Here is a 14111-nt window from a genome sequence, read left to right as displayed (position 1 = left end):
TTTCAAAGCTCATTTAGAGCACAAAATTTCGTGCTCTTCTCTCCCTCTCCCTTCATTCATCTCCTTCTTCCTCCAAGCTCTTATCCATGGCCTCCTATGGTGGTGAGCTTCTTCTAGACTCATCTTCTCCTTGAAGTGGCGTCTCCTCTCTCTTTCCCTTTCTCCATTCCGCTGCCATTCATCTTCCAAGAAGCAAAGGAATCCATTGATGAAGAAGATCCTAGGCCTACAAGCTCCAATGGAGCTTGCATCACTAGCTTTTGGCAGTCAATGAATGTCATTGGAATGAGAACATGCATTCAAGATGATAAGGGGAGAGCAGATGTTGTGAGGACATATTTTATGAAGCCATGTTTGCAAGTTCTAGAAGGAAAAATATGAGCTTTAATTTAAATATTAATTGAGAGTAATAATAATTTAAAAATAAATACGGTTTTCAATTAATAGTTAACAATGGTTTAAAAAACCTATATACTCAAATTCATAAACAATATTACACTTGCCTAAATTGGGTTGATCATAATGAAATGGTTGGTTATAAAATTTAAGTTAACCTACACAATTAAAAAATTACATATCATTAAAAAAAATATGATACATCTTTTTCCCCTTTTTTCAATCTCATTTTTCTCGCTTTCTCTCTCCTACACCCTCACCTCTTTCTTCTTCTAACTCTTTGTTCAAAAAACTAACAAAGGGAATCACTAATTTTCACCCTTCATGCAAAAGCAACAATATGTTTGCATTTTTGCGCCTCTAATTTTCCAACACAATTTCTGAAATTTTGATCCCCTCAAGTTCTTGTAGCAATGTTTTTTAAATATGAGAATTTGACTAAATGAAAAGAATAACTATTTAATCAATTCATATATTCATATATCATTAGTGTACTTTTATTTAGTATCCTTCAATTAAATATTACTACCTCTGATTTTTTTTTATAAGAAACAAGTTATAGTGTAAAATACACTATCACTTGTTTCTTATAAAAAAAGATCAAAAGTAATAATGTTTAAGAATGAGTTGCATAAGTTGTTTTGTTTTTCACTTGTAAATACCTTTCTTTATGCATGTTGGGAAACCAAAAGCCCAAACAAAAGATCTTTATTATTGTCTAAGCATATATAATGTAACTTTTAATTTTCTTTTCTACTAAAGTTTCATCATGAAGATTCTGTCTCTAAAGGTGATTCATTTTTTACTTGTTATTAAACTATAAACAACACTTTGCATACCTTTTTTCTACAAAACCTTTCTAAAATGTTTCACTTCCTTAGCACCACTCTATGTTTGGCTAATTGACCAAAGGGGTTCTTTTGAATATTTTACCAAAACGGGACAATCAACGCCTAAAAATCTCTAATTTAACTAGAGTTTTCACTGTCATGTTAGCCTTACCTTTTGTTAACATTTTTTTAAAACTATTTGAGGCCACATGACATCCACATAAGACACTAAAGTGACACTAAAAACACTAGTGCTACTTCAGTGACCTATGTGGATATCACGCAGAGTTAGAAAGTACCATATATGCAAAAATACATTTTTAATAACAGTTTACATTTTAAAAATATAGTTATGCGAAGATGGACAAAATTTGTATTGAATTGTATATGGAATAAAACTATAATAGTAATAATGTATTCATCCTTTTTTTTAAATGACAAGTTACAATGAGGCAAACATTGTGTTTTTTCATTAAAAATTGAGTTGTTATAATCGAAATGTATGTTCTATCTAAATGTATGTCCAGGCTACCTCATAATTGACAATTTGAAAATGCTTGTACACCTATCCCTGCATAGAACATTAACATAATTATTTATTGTAAAACTAGAAATCTAAAATTACATCACAAGATAATGTATAAAATTTATACTTGTAAAATGGTTGTATTTGCTAAACTAACAATAACTATGCATGAAAAGGAAATGTATACATATCTATGAAATTTCATTTAATACATAAGTTATTTCTATCTGTCAAACTATTAAAAAAAAAAAATGTACAACGGTAGTATAATTTCCTTACATGGTGTACAACGAAATCATACTTCCTTGTACATTTTTTTACTGAAAAAATTTGCGTAAGAAAAGTATGATTCTGTTGTATATCGTGCAATAGAATCATACTTCCGTTGAGCATGCTATATTTAGCCTCCTTGCACAATAAAATCGTGATTCTATTGTGCATTTTTTCCATAGACCACAATGCACAATTGTGTAAGGGGGTATGCGAAAAAAAAATATATAATAAAATCACGATTCTATTAAATATTACACAATGAAATCTTGATTCTGTTGAATATTATTTTTACACCCTTCTAATGCAGCAGAATCATAATTCCATCGTATATTGTGGGTGAGGGTAAATTTGGAATTTTGAATAGTGGTAGGGGCAATAGCAATCTGGTTGGGACCAATAACAACCGTCAAAATATGGCTGGGCCGTAATCCAATAAGCCCAGCCCAATGCCATCCAGTTAAAACCCGTGCCTTCCTCCTATCTCCGTTTATTCTCCACTCACGCAGTGGCTCACTACTCACCATGGAGGTTGCCACAACAGCTTCTAGCATCGCACTCAACAAGCCCATGCTGGCATTGCCCTCTTCGTCTCGAACCGCAACCCCTATCAGAGCCATGAACTCCTCCACCTCCTCCGTCAGGACCTCTCTCTCCTCCAACTTCGTCGCTCCTTACACTGGAATCAACAGCGCCTATAGCCTCTTCTCCGGCCACAAGCTCCGACTCTCCTCCCTCAATCCGGGGTCGTTTCGCGGCTCCAACTCCAAACGAGGCGTCGTTACCATGGTACGGCTTTTTATACTTTTCTCTACCACGTTTCGCATTCGCGTTTCAGATGCTGGTTTCGATTTGGATAAGAGATTCGCGACTTGACCTGAATGCTGTAATAGTTCAGAATCTGATTTGGCGTGAACACTTACAGTTTTTCTGTGCGTACTGTGATAATTTTGAGTGTTAATTTATTAGTTTCGATGTTTAATTTGTCACTAAGCACGAGTATGAGGTCGTATGGTTTATAGGTTTCGTTTTGCTAGAATAAAAAAAGGTTGCAGTATGTAGAATTTATACAATTTGAACGTGACATTGTATAGAGATGTTGAATTTGACTTTGACGTTGATTGAAGAAGAGGTGAGTAAGTTTTGGTGATGGCTATGGTCGTTTTAGAACAGAGTTTGCAGGTAACAGATCAGGGATTTGAAATGTATCTATCATTGTATCTATTACACCCAACAAAACGAAGTTGTTAGCAGAGAAGACACTATCAAAAATAGCCTTCTCTCGGAAGCAGAACTAGAAAATATTTATTTAGGTAGCCAACCATATTAGGGAAGAAATAGGATGGATGGAAATTGGGAGGGTGAATGGAAATAGAGTGGCAATTAAATGTGTTTAGTTTAAGAGAAATTGGGAAGAAATAGATAAGAGACAAATAGGTGAGAAATGGAGTGAAAATAGCTAGTGGATCTCACACTTTATTTCACACCTAAGTCTTTCATCTCCACCCTATTTCTTCTTCTCCAAACAAACTGACAAAAGGTAGCCAACCATTTTTTTAACCACATGTTCTATTTCATTTTTGAAACCAAACATCAAATAGGAGTCATGTTATGTTCTGCCTTGTTCTAGCATATTTACAAAATGCCACCTTAATCCCTAAAGCAACAGAGAGGCTCATAAAAAGTGCTGCACACCTTACCACCGAAAAATGTTAACATTATAAAAAATAAAACAGTAAAATATTTGACCTTTTTCCATTGAATTTCTATATAAATAAACTATTCATTCTGCAAGCACAATGTTAATAGTACAAGTCAAAGATTATAATGTTCAATTTACAAAAATGAAATATCCTAAACTACTTGTTGGCTTGATGGTAAGAATCCCAAAGATTGACAACTAGTAATTATTTTAACATCCTGCTTACATTACCCCCATTTATCATAGTGGATAGCAAGTTAGATGGATGGGCTAATAGAGATTTTTTTCTACTAATGCTAATAAGATGATAGAGGCATGCATTGCCTGAACTAGAAAAGGCACTCCTAAGGTGCCAAGAGGCACTGATCTATCTGGCAACTTGCCTTGCATGCTGTTTTTAGGCTTCTTTGCCACTTTGTCTTTATACCTGTCTTCTTGATAGGGGATAGGATTTTTATTGATGGATTCTCTTTGGTAGTCAGTGGACAGTTTGTTCAGAGTCTTTTTGGTAGGTATGTGGAGAGGGCAGGGAGTTTTTTTTATTTTTTTTATTTGTCTTTGTTTGATGCTATGGCTATGATAGAGCTCATGTCATTGTTCTTTTTTGTTTTCTTCTAATTTTCTGTTAGTTTTTCTTTTGTTGAAAAGAGACTGATGTAGTGATGTACGTAAATCTATGTTGTATTATGAGTTGTATGTGGTCATTGCTATGCGGTGTCTTGAACTAACATTCTGTAACTTGCATGGTTCCTTAAGGTGTAAAGTTCTTTGTGCATGCATATTAAGTGAATAAGTGGTATAACTTGTAATGTACAATATTTGAGGAGTGAAAGCAACACACTTTTTCAAACACGCTTTAGTATTGGTTAAAATTTATTGATGACTACAAAATTAGGAGAGAGATTCATTAAATGTGAAGTGAGACCCACCAAAATTTGTAATTTTTAAATAATAGAGTGTTAAAAACAGTGTTACTAGAATTTCTCACAATATTTTATGACACATTGAAGCACTATATATGCTATCAATACTATTTATGCAGGTTTGTTGTTCTTTTTTTGTCTTTGGATAGGTTATTCCTTTTCAAAGAGGAAGTGCATGGGAGCAACCTCCACCGGACTTAGCTTCTTACTTGTACAAAAATCGAATTGTTTATTTGGGCATGTCTCTTGTTCCATCTGTCACTGAGTTGATACTAGCTGAATTTCTTTACCTTCAATATGAAGATGATGATAAGCCTATTTACCTATACATAAACTCCACTGGGACAACTAAGGTAAGTAATGTTTCTTTATGTATTCAGCCTAGGATATTCGTCTTCTCCATGAGAAATACATTCTCATAGCTTGATGTGCGTTGATTTATTTAATTTTAAAGCATTTGCCTTATTACTGAAGTGCATATAGCAGGAATCACTTGATGTAGAATGACATGTTGTAAGAGGGAATAGAATAGGGGACTAGGGAGTGTGTGCATTAGAGGAGTGATAGTGAAGTAGATGTGACAGATCAAATTATGCAACTTCATTAGAAATATAATTGGTTTTGTAGTGTAAATGCATTTATTTTTCAGTAATTAATAAGTATATTATTCGCTAGTGCAGTGCACCTCAATAAAAATTATGCTTTTTGGGGTTTCCTTTTTCAAGTTGTCCTAATGAGCTAACAAATTGCAAGACTTGCTTAATTGTTAAGTATGATTATTAATCTGAAATGCATATCAATGTAAATTTTGACAAGCACAATATTGGTGGCAGTTGCTTTTAATTGTGATGCACAGTAAACATATATACTATCAATTATGGTGAATAGAGGTGTTGATGAGTGCACTAGTCCATGCTCTCACTAGATTGTAGTGCACAGAAAGTGCAGCTCTTGAGCTAAGTCCAAACTAGCCTAAGGTACTACCAGGTTGCAAGCATTCGGCAGGTGGTGGGGGGTTCTAGGTTGGGTTAAGTCTAGGCCCGATCCTTTGAGGATGAAGCATATCTAAAGCCTATAAATCTACCAAGCCTCACTTTTTATATACACCATGGCTATGGAGCTTTTATGATAGCCAAAAGTGTTGGAGCCATGATTTAAGTAAAGGGGACCAATATTTAATAGCTAATAATATGCTGAAATTTTCATCTTGATACATGCATGTACTTGAAAATAGAGAAAGAGAGGAAAGATTGAATTGTTTCTGTTGACTGAAATGTAGAAAATTGATACAGATATATAGATCCTAATGAGGCTATCCTAATTAAGGAAATAAGGAAACAAATCACAAATTAAAACTGTACACAATCAATCCCCTAATTACAGTAATTACAATCACAATACTACTTAATTACAGATCATAACTAATCTTATCATATAGGGCCATGCCAAGTTGCAAACACTTGCCAATCTAGGTTTTTTAGAAACTAAAGAATAATAAGGATGAGTTTTGAAATTACAAGTCTACAAGAAATTATTACTAATCATAACATTTTTTGGGTTTAGTTTAATGTTTTTATGGAGATGCAATGATGCTAATGCTAAACCTCTGCCTAAGACATATATATTAATATTAGCATAGATAATTTAATAATTATTTTAAATAGCCTAGCTGAATGAAATTAATAAAATCAATAAAAGTTACTATATTTCTTTTTTGTATCAAAATGTAGAAGTTGTATTATGAGCAGATAGCTACCCAGTTTTATGAGAATATCATATACAGCAATAACAACAGCAAGAATCCAGCCTTATCCTACTAGGAGGTGGCTACATGAATCAATCTGAACTGTTGGGCTATAGTGTGACTACTATTGAACTGCAAATAATTTTCATAAGATTCTTTATTGGTGCTACAATCTCCATGAAAATATTCATTTGTTTAATAGAATTTTGTTTCCTTCTTTCAGGGAGGTGAGAAGTTGGGTTATGAGACTGAGGCCTTTGCAATTTATGACGTGATGAGGTTATTATCACTATGCTTTCTGTGATCATGTCATTTATTTTCTTTATCTCACTTATGTTGGGCTCCTCGACTATATACTACATAGCTATTAAATGGAAAAAAACTTTAACTATTGTCTTTATTTTCTCTGCTGCACCTTGCATTGCATGTTTTAGGTTGTAAGGTGGAGAAGTCCTTTTGTTGGCAGTGCTTACATAGGCACTGTGTTCAGATTTTAATAATTAGGAACCCAAGAGTCCCTCTGTGGGGTGACAATTTGTGTGGTTGTCATACCTATAATATGTATCCTTACCCAGGTATTTTTCAATTAAAAGTGATTATCTAGCTGGTGTTGACTTTTGTTAGGTACTGTACCTTTGATGATCTCTAAATTGTATCAAGGTTTTCAACTGACTGTCAGATTTCTAAATTAACTCTTTCTAAAGCTGTTGTTTTCATTGAGTGTTTCATGATTGATGGAGCTAATATATTCAGCTTATGTATATAACTGACCCCGTTTAGAAGTTGTTGTGTGTTTCCCTTTTTCTGTTATATACTCTGTCTATGATGTCACTTAATGCTGATCTGTATTTGTCAACAATTTTCCTAAGTTTGGCTATACTGGATTAATATTTCTGCCGTTGGATGCTAACAACATGATGCTAATATCTAATAGATTTTAAATGGACATGATGCCAAATGTTTATATGTATGATGGAACAACTAGGTTTACTTTTCCTGTACTATCCTACCCCCAAATAGGATTCTATAGCTTTTTCCCAACTTGAAGAATTCCCCATAGAAAGTTTGTGTTTGTAAATCTAGTCAAGTTGTTCTGATACAGGTATGTCAAGCCTCCTATTTTTACTCTTTGTGTTGGTAATGCTTGGGGAGAAGCAGCATTGCTTTTGGCTGCTGGTGCAAAGGGTAACCGTTCTGCTTTGCCATCATCAACAATAATGATAAGACAGGTTTGTTCTCAATCATTTCTTACTCTTACAAACTAAGGCTGTTTGGTTTGAGAAAACATTTCTTGTTTTCCTTTTCTGTTTTTACTTTGCTTCCCGTTCTCAAAAGTTCATATACAAAACTGTGAAAACAATAAAAACTTGTTTTCACTGTTTTCTATACTGACGTTTGAAAACAGTAAATAAACTGAAAATAAGATGGTAAGTGGCATTTTTCTTAGTAAAAGTGAAAATAAAAAACATTTTTTTAAAACCAAACACCCCTAACTATCCCAAAAAGCTTAAGTTATGAGCTAGCACATGAATGGTCGTTTCAGTTACTCTTAGTTTATTGTATGTCTTTTGGGGATCTTTTATCCAAGCTTCTTAACAGTATGCCTTCTCAATTTGCAGCCAATTGCAAGGTTTCAAGGTCAAGCAACAGATGTTAACCTTGCAAGAAGAGAAGTCAATAATGTGAAGACAGAATTGGTAAGTAAAGCTATGTGGACCAGTGCATCATTTTGTGTTTTTAGTCGTTTTAAAATATTGAAATGTCAGTTTGTTGTGCAGTAGCCAAACATTTGTTGGTTCCCGTCAACCGCAAAGCATGATATTATGAATTATGAATTATGTTGTATTTGGGCTTCACAAATAGACTTGTGCATGCTTTTTGGTTTACTATGAACTCCTAAGAATGTAGGTTTTACTAATTATCTTTAACAAAGGCTGATTGAAAGATTATTGTAACAGCTCACATGCACAATGTTTAAATTTTTTAAAGGTTAAATTGTATGCAAAGCATATGGAAAAAACACCTGAGCAGATTGAAGCTGATATTCAGCGTCCAAAGTATTTTAGCCCTAGCGAAGCTGTTGAGTATGGCATCATAGATAAGGTACTTTACATCATACATTTTCTTTTTGTCATTTGTTTGCCTTGAAAATTTAAGTAACTGTCTTGTTGCAGGTTATATACAATGATAGGGGCAGTGAAGATCGTGGAGTTGTTTCTGACCTTAAAAAGGCACGGCTTATTTGACAGTTGGAATTTAAATTGCCATTTTCTTGGAGTTCAGGTACATCTTGAGTCATTATTGTATTAAACGGTTGTTGCAACTTCAAAATTGATTTAATGTTATCTTAGAAGAGTATACGTCCCCCTTTTGGGTTGTTTGTGATGCTCAGAAATTAAATGCACATGAACATTGGTCAATTAAGCAATCACCTGTGGTTATAATTTTTTCCATTTACACTTGGCTTTTAGCTTTTGGTATTTGTCACTGTAAAGTGGGTAATTTTCAAGCCAAAAATTTGTATCCATTTTTTCATGATATTATGCATGGGTTAGATATATTATGGCGAATTCGTGTGATCTAATGATTGCACCAACCATGAGTTAGTGTTTCATGTTTGTGTGCCAAGGCCCTTTGTTTGAACCTTTTTGGGAATATGATACTATCAATAAGCTTGTTACTCTTAGTGATCTAAATAGTAAGCTTCTATTGACAGTGATATCCAATTATCCACAACTTCTGTTGTTTCTATTATGTTCTATTCCCCTACTAACTGCAAGCATAACCCGGTTCTCACTATTAAGGGAGTGAATGCATGTTTTCATGTCTATACGGCCTATGCAATTATTATCCCCACCTCCTACCCCCAAACTATGCAGAAATATATCAGAACGGATCAATATCTCTACAGTTAAGAAAATACCTGCTAAGGATCTAAAGCCATAAATAAGCTTTATTTTATAACAAAAATTAAAATAAAATATGAAACTTGAGATATAATATAATCTGTTGGATTTGAACTGCATGATGGTGCAGTTACTTTTGAACTTTAGAGAATCATAATCCCAGGAGAAGGTACAATTATGATCATGCTAAGGTTGCTGCTTGGGCTGTTTGGTATACTTGTGTATAACTTTCATTTGCATTACAAATAGCGATTAGAGTTAAGACTATGATTGAATTGGTGAATAGGCCCCCTTTGTATGATGTATTGGCCTCATTTAGTTTCATCTTGTTAGTTGGGTGCTTGCTTTACAACACGTGTTGAAGACAGATGTAAGGTATACACATGAATATGCTACTTGCACATTTGTGGTCCGTTAGTCTTGGCTGTGTATTTTTTTGCATTATCTAATTTAAGTGGCATGTCCCGTTGATGGAGTGTGTTATCAATATTGATGGCCATTATAGTGATTGTACTTTTTGCTTTTTAAAACAATACTCCCCATTTGTTTCCTTTTTCGGCATTGATTTTTCTTTTCCTTCTTTTTTTGAGGTGGGAGGGGTGAAAGTAAAGAGAGTAGTACTCTACTATTTAGCAAGAATGGTAAAATGTGTCCTGAGCTAAACATGTTAAGTGTTCCAATCAAAGGCTGTTTGTGCATGGTCTGATATATTTCGTCTGATGAAATGTTCCTGTCAACGGGAATTTGTGTGGATTTGGTATAGTTCTTGTGGATTCCTTATTCTCTTGCAATAAGTTGCTTTATATTCTTAATAAATTCTTTGTTTATAATAGAAGTAGATCAGTTAAAATGGAAGATCAGCAGCCAAATTGTACAACCATGCCAAGCATAGCGGACATTGGAGTCTCATTGTTAATACCGTAGACTATATTTCCCTCCCCCTACAGTAGGCTAAAGGATCTACCATTTACTTGTTTTCTAATACTTTGTACACATGATTGGTTTCTGGTTCATTCTAATTCAAAATGTTTTTTTGTCTGTATTAGTAGAAGGAAACTCAAATACCATCAATGACAATGTTTAGCAAATTTGAAAAACAGTATCACGAATTTTAAACAGTGAGCAATTTTTGATATATGTGGGAAGATGTGGGCGTAGCTTTTAAAGATGTATTTTTATTTCAGTCGGTATATTAATTTTAATTTAATTTAAGAAATAATTTACTCAAATTAGCTAATAGAATAATGTATTAGAATGCACACATTGATATTGGTCGAGTCTAGGCTAATCATTCGTTTAATTTAGTACTCGTACGAACTAAAAACACATTTATTGAATAATTGTTAGTATCTTTGGTCAAAATATGACATTTTTTATCAAAAGAATTTACAAATTGAAAACAAGGGAATTAGAAAATTTAATGGCGATATAAACACTTAATGCTTCTTGCATCCCTCTTTCACGTCACCTCGCTAACTTGATGGTAAGATCAAGGAATAAATATGTAAAAGTTTAGACGTTTTTTTTTTTATTTAAATTATTTACTATAGAACAAAGATCTACTCTAATTTTGGTTCAACTAGATAAGATTACTATGGTAACATTTACAGAAAATCATTATAAGCAACAATTTTCTATCTCTAAATATTTAATACAAGACTTGAATTTTAGATCACTAATTAAATTAAAACATCATGATGCTAGTTAATCCACATGCTTAATGAAAGATGTGGTTTGTTTTGATTGACTGGTCAAAATTATATAAATACAAATGTTTTTTTTAATTAAAAATGCTTTTATTAATCATGCATAGCATGGGACCAATGATCTAGAAGTATATAAATATTACTACTTATTTATTTAACTCCTATGAATATCACGTATTTCTTATTTTATTCTTCATTTTTGAAATTTCGTGGGTACTTTTTTTGAATCGTGGGGGTACTTAACAAAAATGAGTGTAACAAAAAAAGTTCAATAATTCAAAGCACTATATTGTAAGACAATTGCGTGTTCAGCATCCTCTTTCTTGACAGCTTCGTGTAATGAGGAAGGAGCCACCACATGGATGGCTGGACTTAAGAAGCACCTACTCCAATAGATTTCAATTTTTTGGTGATTGGATGCCTCCTTCACAATGGATGACTTACACTTGCCCTCGTATGCAATAGTCCCGCATGGCATAAATAGAAACAAATATTACACATTTAATGTTTGTTTGTTTGGTGGTACAAAAGAAGTGAGGGATGAAAAGAATTAAGAGAAAGAGTATGGTGTTATTTGTTTATTGTTTTCAAAAATATTTTCTATTTTTTAAAATATGTTTTTGAGCACATTTGAAAATATTGTTTGTCTCCTTAGCTTTAGAAGTTTATCTCATAAGCACTTGAAAAAAAAATTAGAAAAGGAGAATATGAAAACGTCATCTCCTTGATATTTATGTTTTTTTAAATAATTTATACAATTTAATAAATTTTGGATGACAAAATGATTGCTAAATAAAGCAGAATTGTTTTAAAAAAGAATTTTAGAAACAAAAGAAAAGTGACAAAGGAGTCAAATAGGCCTATGTTCTTTGTTTGGTTGGAGGAAAAGAAAGAAGACAAACGAATGAAGTTTAGAAAGAAATCTATTTTCTTCGAGATGTGGAAATCTGGGAAGAGGGGGGACAGGGTTATTTTTAAAGTTAAAATTCGTAATATTTATGTTAATAATTTAGTTTTGGTAGACTAAATTTTATATAAACAAAAATAAACCTAACATTAATATTTTATTTTATTAATATTCACACACATATATATATATATATATTAATTAGGTTTAATAATTATATATTAACAGTAAAAACACTTTTACACTTTGGTAAAATCATACTTATTTGTTAACAATGTAATTATTATAAAAATTAATAAATTTATCTTATATAATGTGTTATAATTGAATAATAATGTAAAATTTTTATCATCAAACATTTTATACTTGCACTTTATAATTTTTTTTCTAATATGTTTTTTTAATTACAATGCAAATTACTATGCTAGAAGATCAATCAAATCCGTTGTAATTTAACTTCACAAGGGAGAGAGGGCCAACTCAGATTTACACTACTACTCGAGGGGATGCCTTTTGCAAGTTATCGTTCTACTTGGCAACCATAAAATCGCTAATAACTTGGCGGCAGGCACAAATGAAGGAACCTATTATTATTATTATTAGTAGCAGTATCACTATTATCACTTTTTATACAATTTAAAATTATTTCCTTTGACCTGAGTAATTAAATTACAATTTGTCGATTTCATAGCGTGCCAAATAATGAATCTGTGGGTGCGTTACCACCAACGTGGCTGCTAGAGATTTAAGTGCGTGTGGAATCTTGAACAATAATCACTCTAGTTGTTTATACGTTTCTTCATCTATTTATTTATATGATCAATATTAAAACTAATTTTATTGTTTGATGTCTGTTAAAGTCTCTTAAGTATATTGTCATCATTAAATCTCACAATTTTTACTTTTGTACTAGTTAAACGAGGAAAAATGAACTCCGTCGTGAAATTCAGAATCAGTGAACTGTTCTAAAAACGAACCATTGACAATTAATACCATTAAACCACATGTTTAACAGGATAAACATTAAAACTATATAGTGTGTTAGTTCAAAGGTTATCAATATATCATATCACCAGTGATCTTCTTAATATATATCTATATTGGCTTATAAAAAAAAAATTGAAATATCAATCTGATCTCATATATCATTCAGACACAACTTAATGTTGTAGAGATGCGAACATAGCTGATAAATAAAAAAAATAAAGACGAAGATGGTTTTTCCTCTATGGATGTATGTGTTACAGGGAAAGAGAGAAATAAAAAAAAGACTTTTAAAAAATGATAAATAATAATAATAATGTAATTAAAATAAAAATTAAAGATATACAATAATTATGAGTTTTTACTTCCCTCTTTTTTATCATTTTTATTACATGTTATCATACTTTTCTTTTCTTTTAATTTTATTACTGAAAAAGATTCAACACAGATGATAAATAATTGTCTTCTTTAAACATGTTGACTAATTTGATTTCTCGATTGTATATATGAAAAAAAAATTGTTACAGGAGATAAAACCTACTTCAATCATTTTTAATCCTCAAGGAATTAATCTCATGGATTCTATGAGAATACCACCTTTAAGCAAAACAAAAATTACTTTTCTTTTCATTTCTCCGTCTCTTATTATTATTTCTCCATGGTGAGTATACACTCCCTTGGATATATATGAGAAAAATATTTTTTCAAATTAAATAAAAATAGTATTAATAAGTAGTATGTGTTTTGAAAACTAGTTCAGACTGGTTAGTCGAATCGAAAAATTGATGAACCGCCAAAACCAGTTTAGTGTCTGGTGGAAATAAACTAGAGTTGGTCTTGAAAAAAAATAGTCAAACGGTTAAAAATCAATAAAAAAAAACCTTTTCACTATATGTCAATGAACAATTTCTAATACGATATTGTTTTAATTTAATTTTTTTGACTGGAGCTGCAAGTGCAAGGACCTCCCTAGGATACTGTTCCGATAGAACCAAGTTAGGCATTTTAGCATTCTAATATTAATAATATGTAACAATAAATCAGTTCATAGGAAGGACCCTGGTGATTATTCAATATTGCTAGCTAGGATCTAAAATGTACACATCATTATCCCAATCCATAGTCCTCAAGAGGAGGAAAAAGTGGACTACCACCTGTACTATCTAGACCTTAGGCTATTACTATAAATATGACCCCATATTTTTGCTTCCTATCTC

General features: G+C 32.2%; 1 protein-coding gene across 4 annotated transcripts; it reads left to right on the top strand.

Moving 5' to 3' along the window:
* Positions 1-2517: 2517 nt before the first annotated feature.
* LOC114412222 (ATP-dependent Clp protease proteolytic subunit-related protein 4, chloroplastic-like) lies at positions 2518-10432 on the top strand. 4 transcript variants are annotated; one of them, XR_003666628.1, is made up of 9 exons: positions 2518-2811; positions 4797-5000; positions 6615-6670; positions 7494-7620; positions 8011-8088; positions 8381-8494; positions 8566-8674; positions 9888-10054; positions 10134-10432. XR_003666628.1 is itself a non-coding variant. In XM_028376037.1 (8 exons), exons 1-7 carry the CDS (start codon positions 2548-2550, stop codon positions 8635-8637), a joined length of 915 nt encoding a protein of 304 aa, XP_028231838.1. In that variant the 5' UTR covers positions 2518-2547; the 3' UTR covers positions 8638-8674; positions 10134-10432. The 4 variants fall into 4 exon arrangements, 2 of the variants coding, with proteins under 2 accessions (XP_028231838.1, XP_028231837.1); XR_003666627.1 differs by having other exon boundaries at positions 10131-10432; XM_028376037.1 differs by lacking the exon at positions 9888-10054.
* The last annotated feature ends 3679 nt before the right edge of the window (positions 10433-14111 follow it).

This window comes from Glycine soja, chromosome 5 (assembly GCF_004193775.1).
Source record: "Glycine soja cultivar W05 chromosome 5, ASM419377v2, whole genome shotgun sequence".
Lineage (NCBI taxonomy): Eukaryota > Viridiplantae > Streptophyta > Magnoliopsida > Fabales > Fabaceae > Glycine > Glycine soja.
This window is presented reverse-complemented; position numbering and strand designations above follow the sequence as displayed.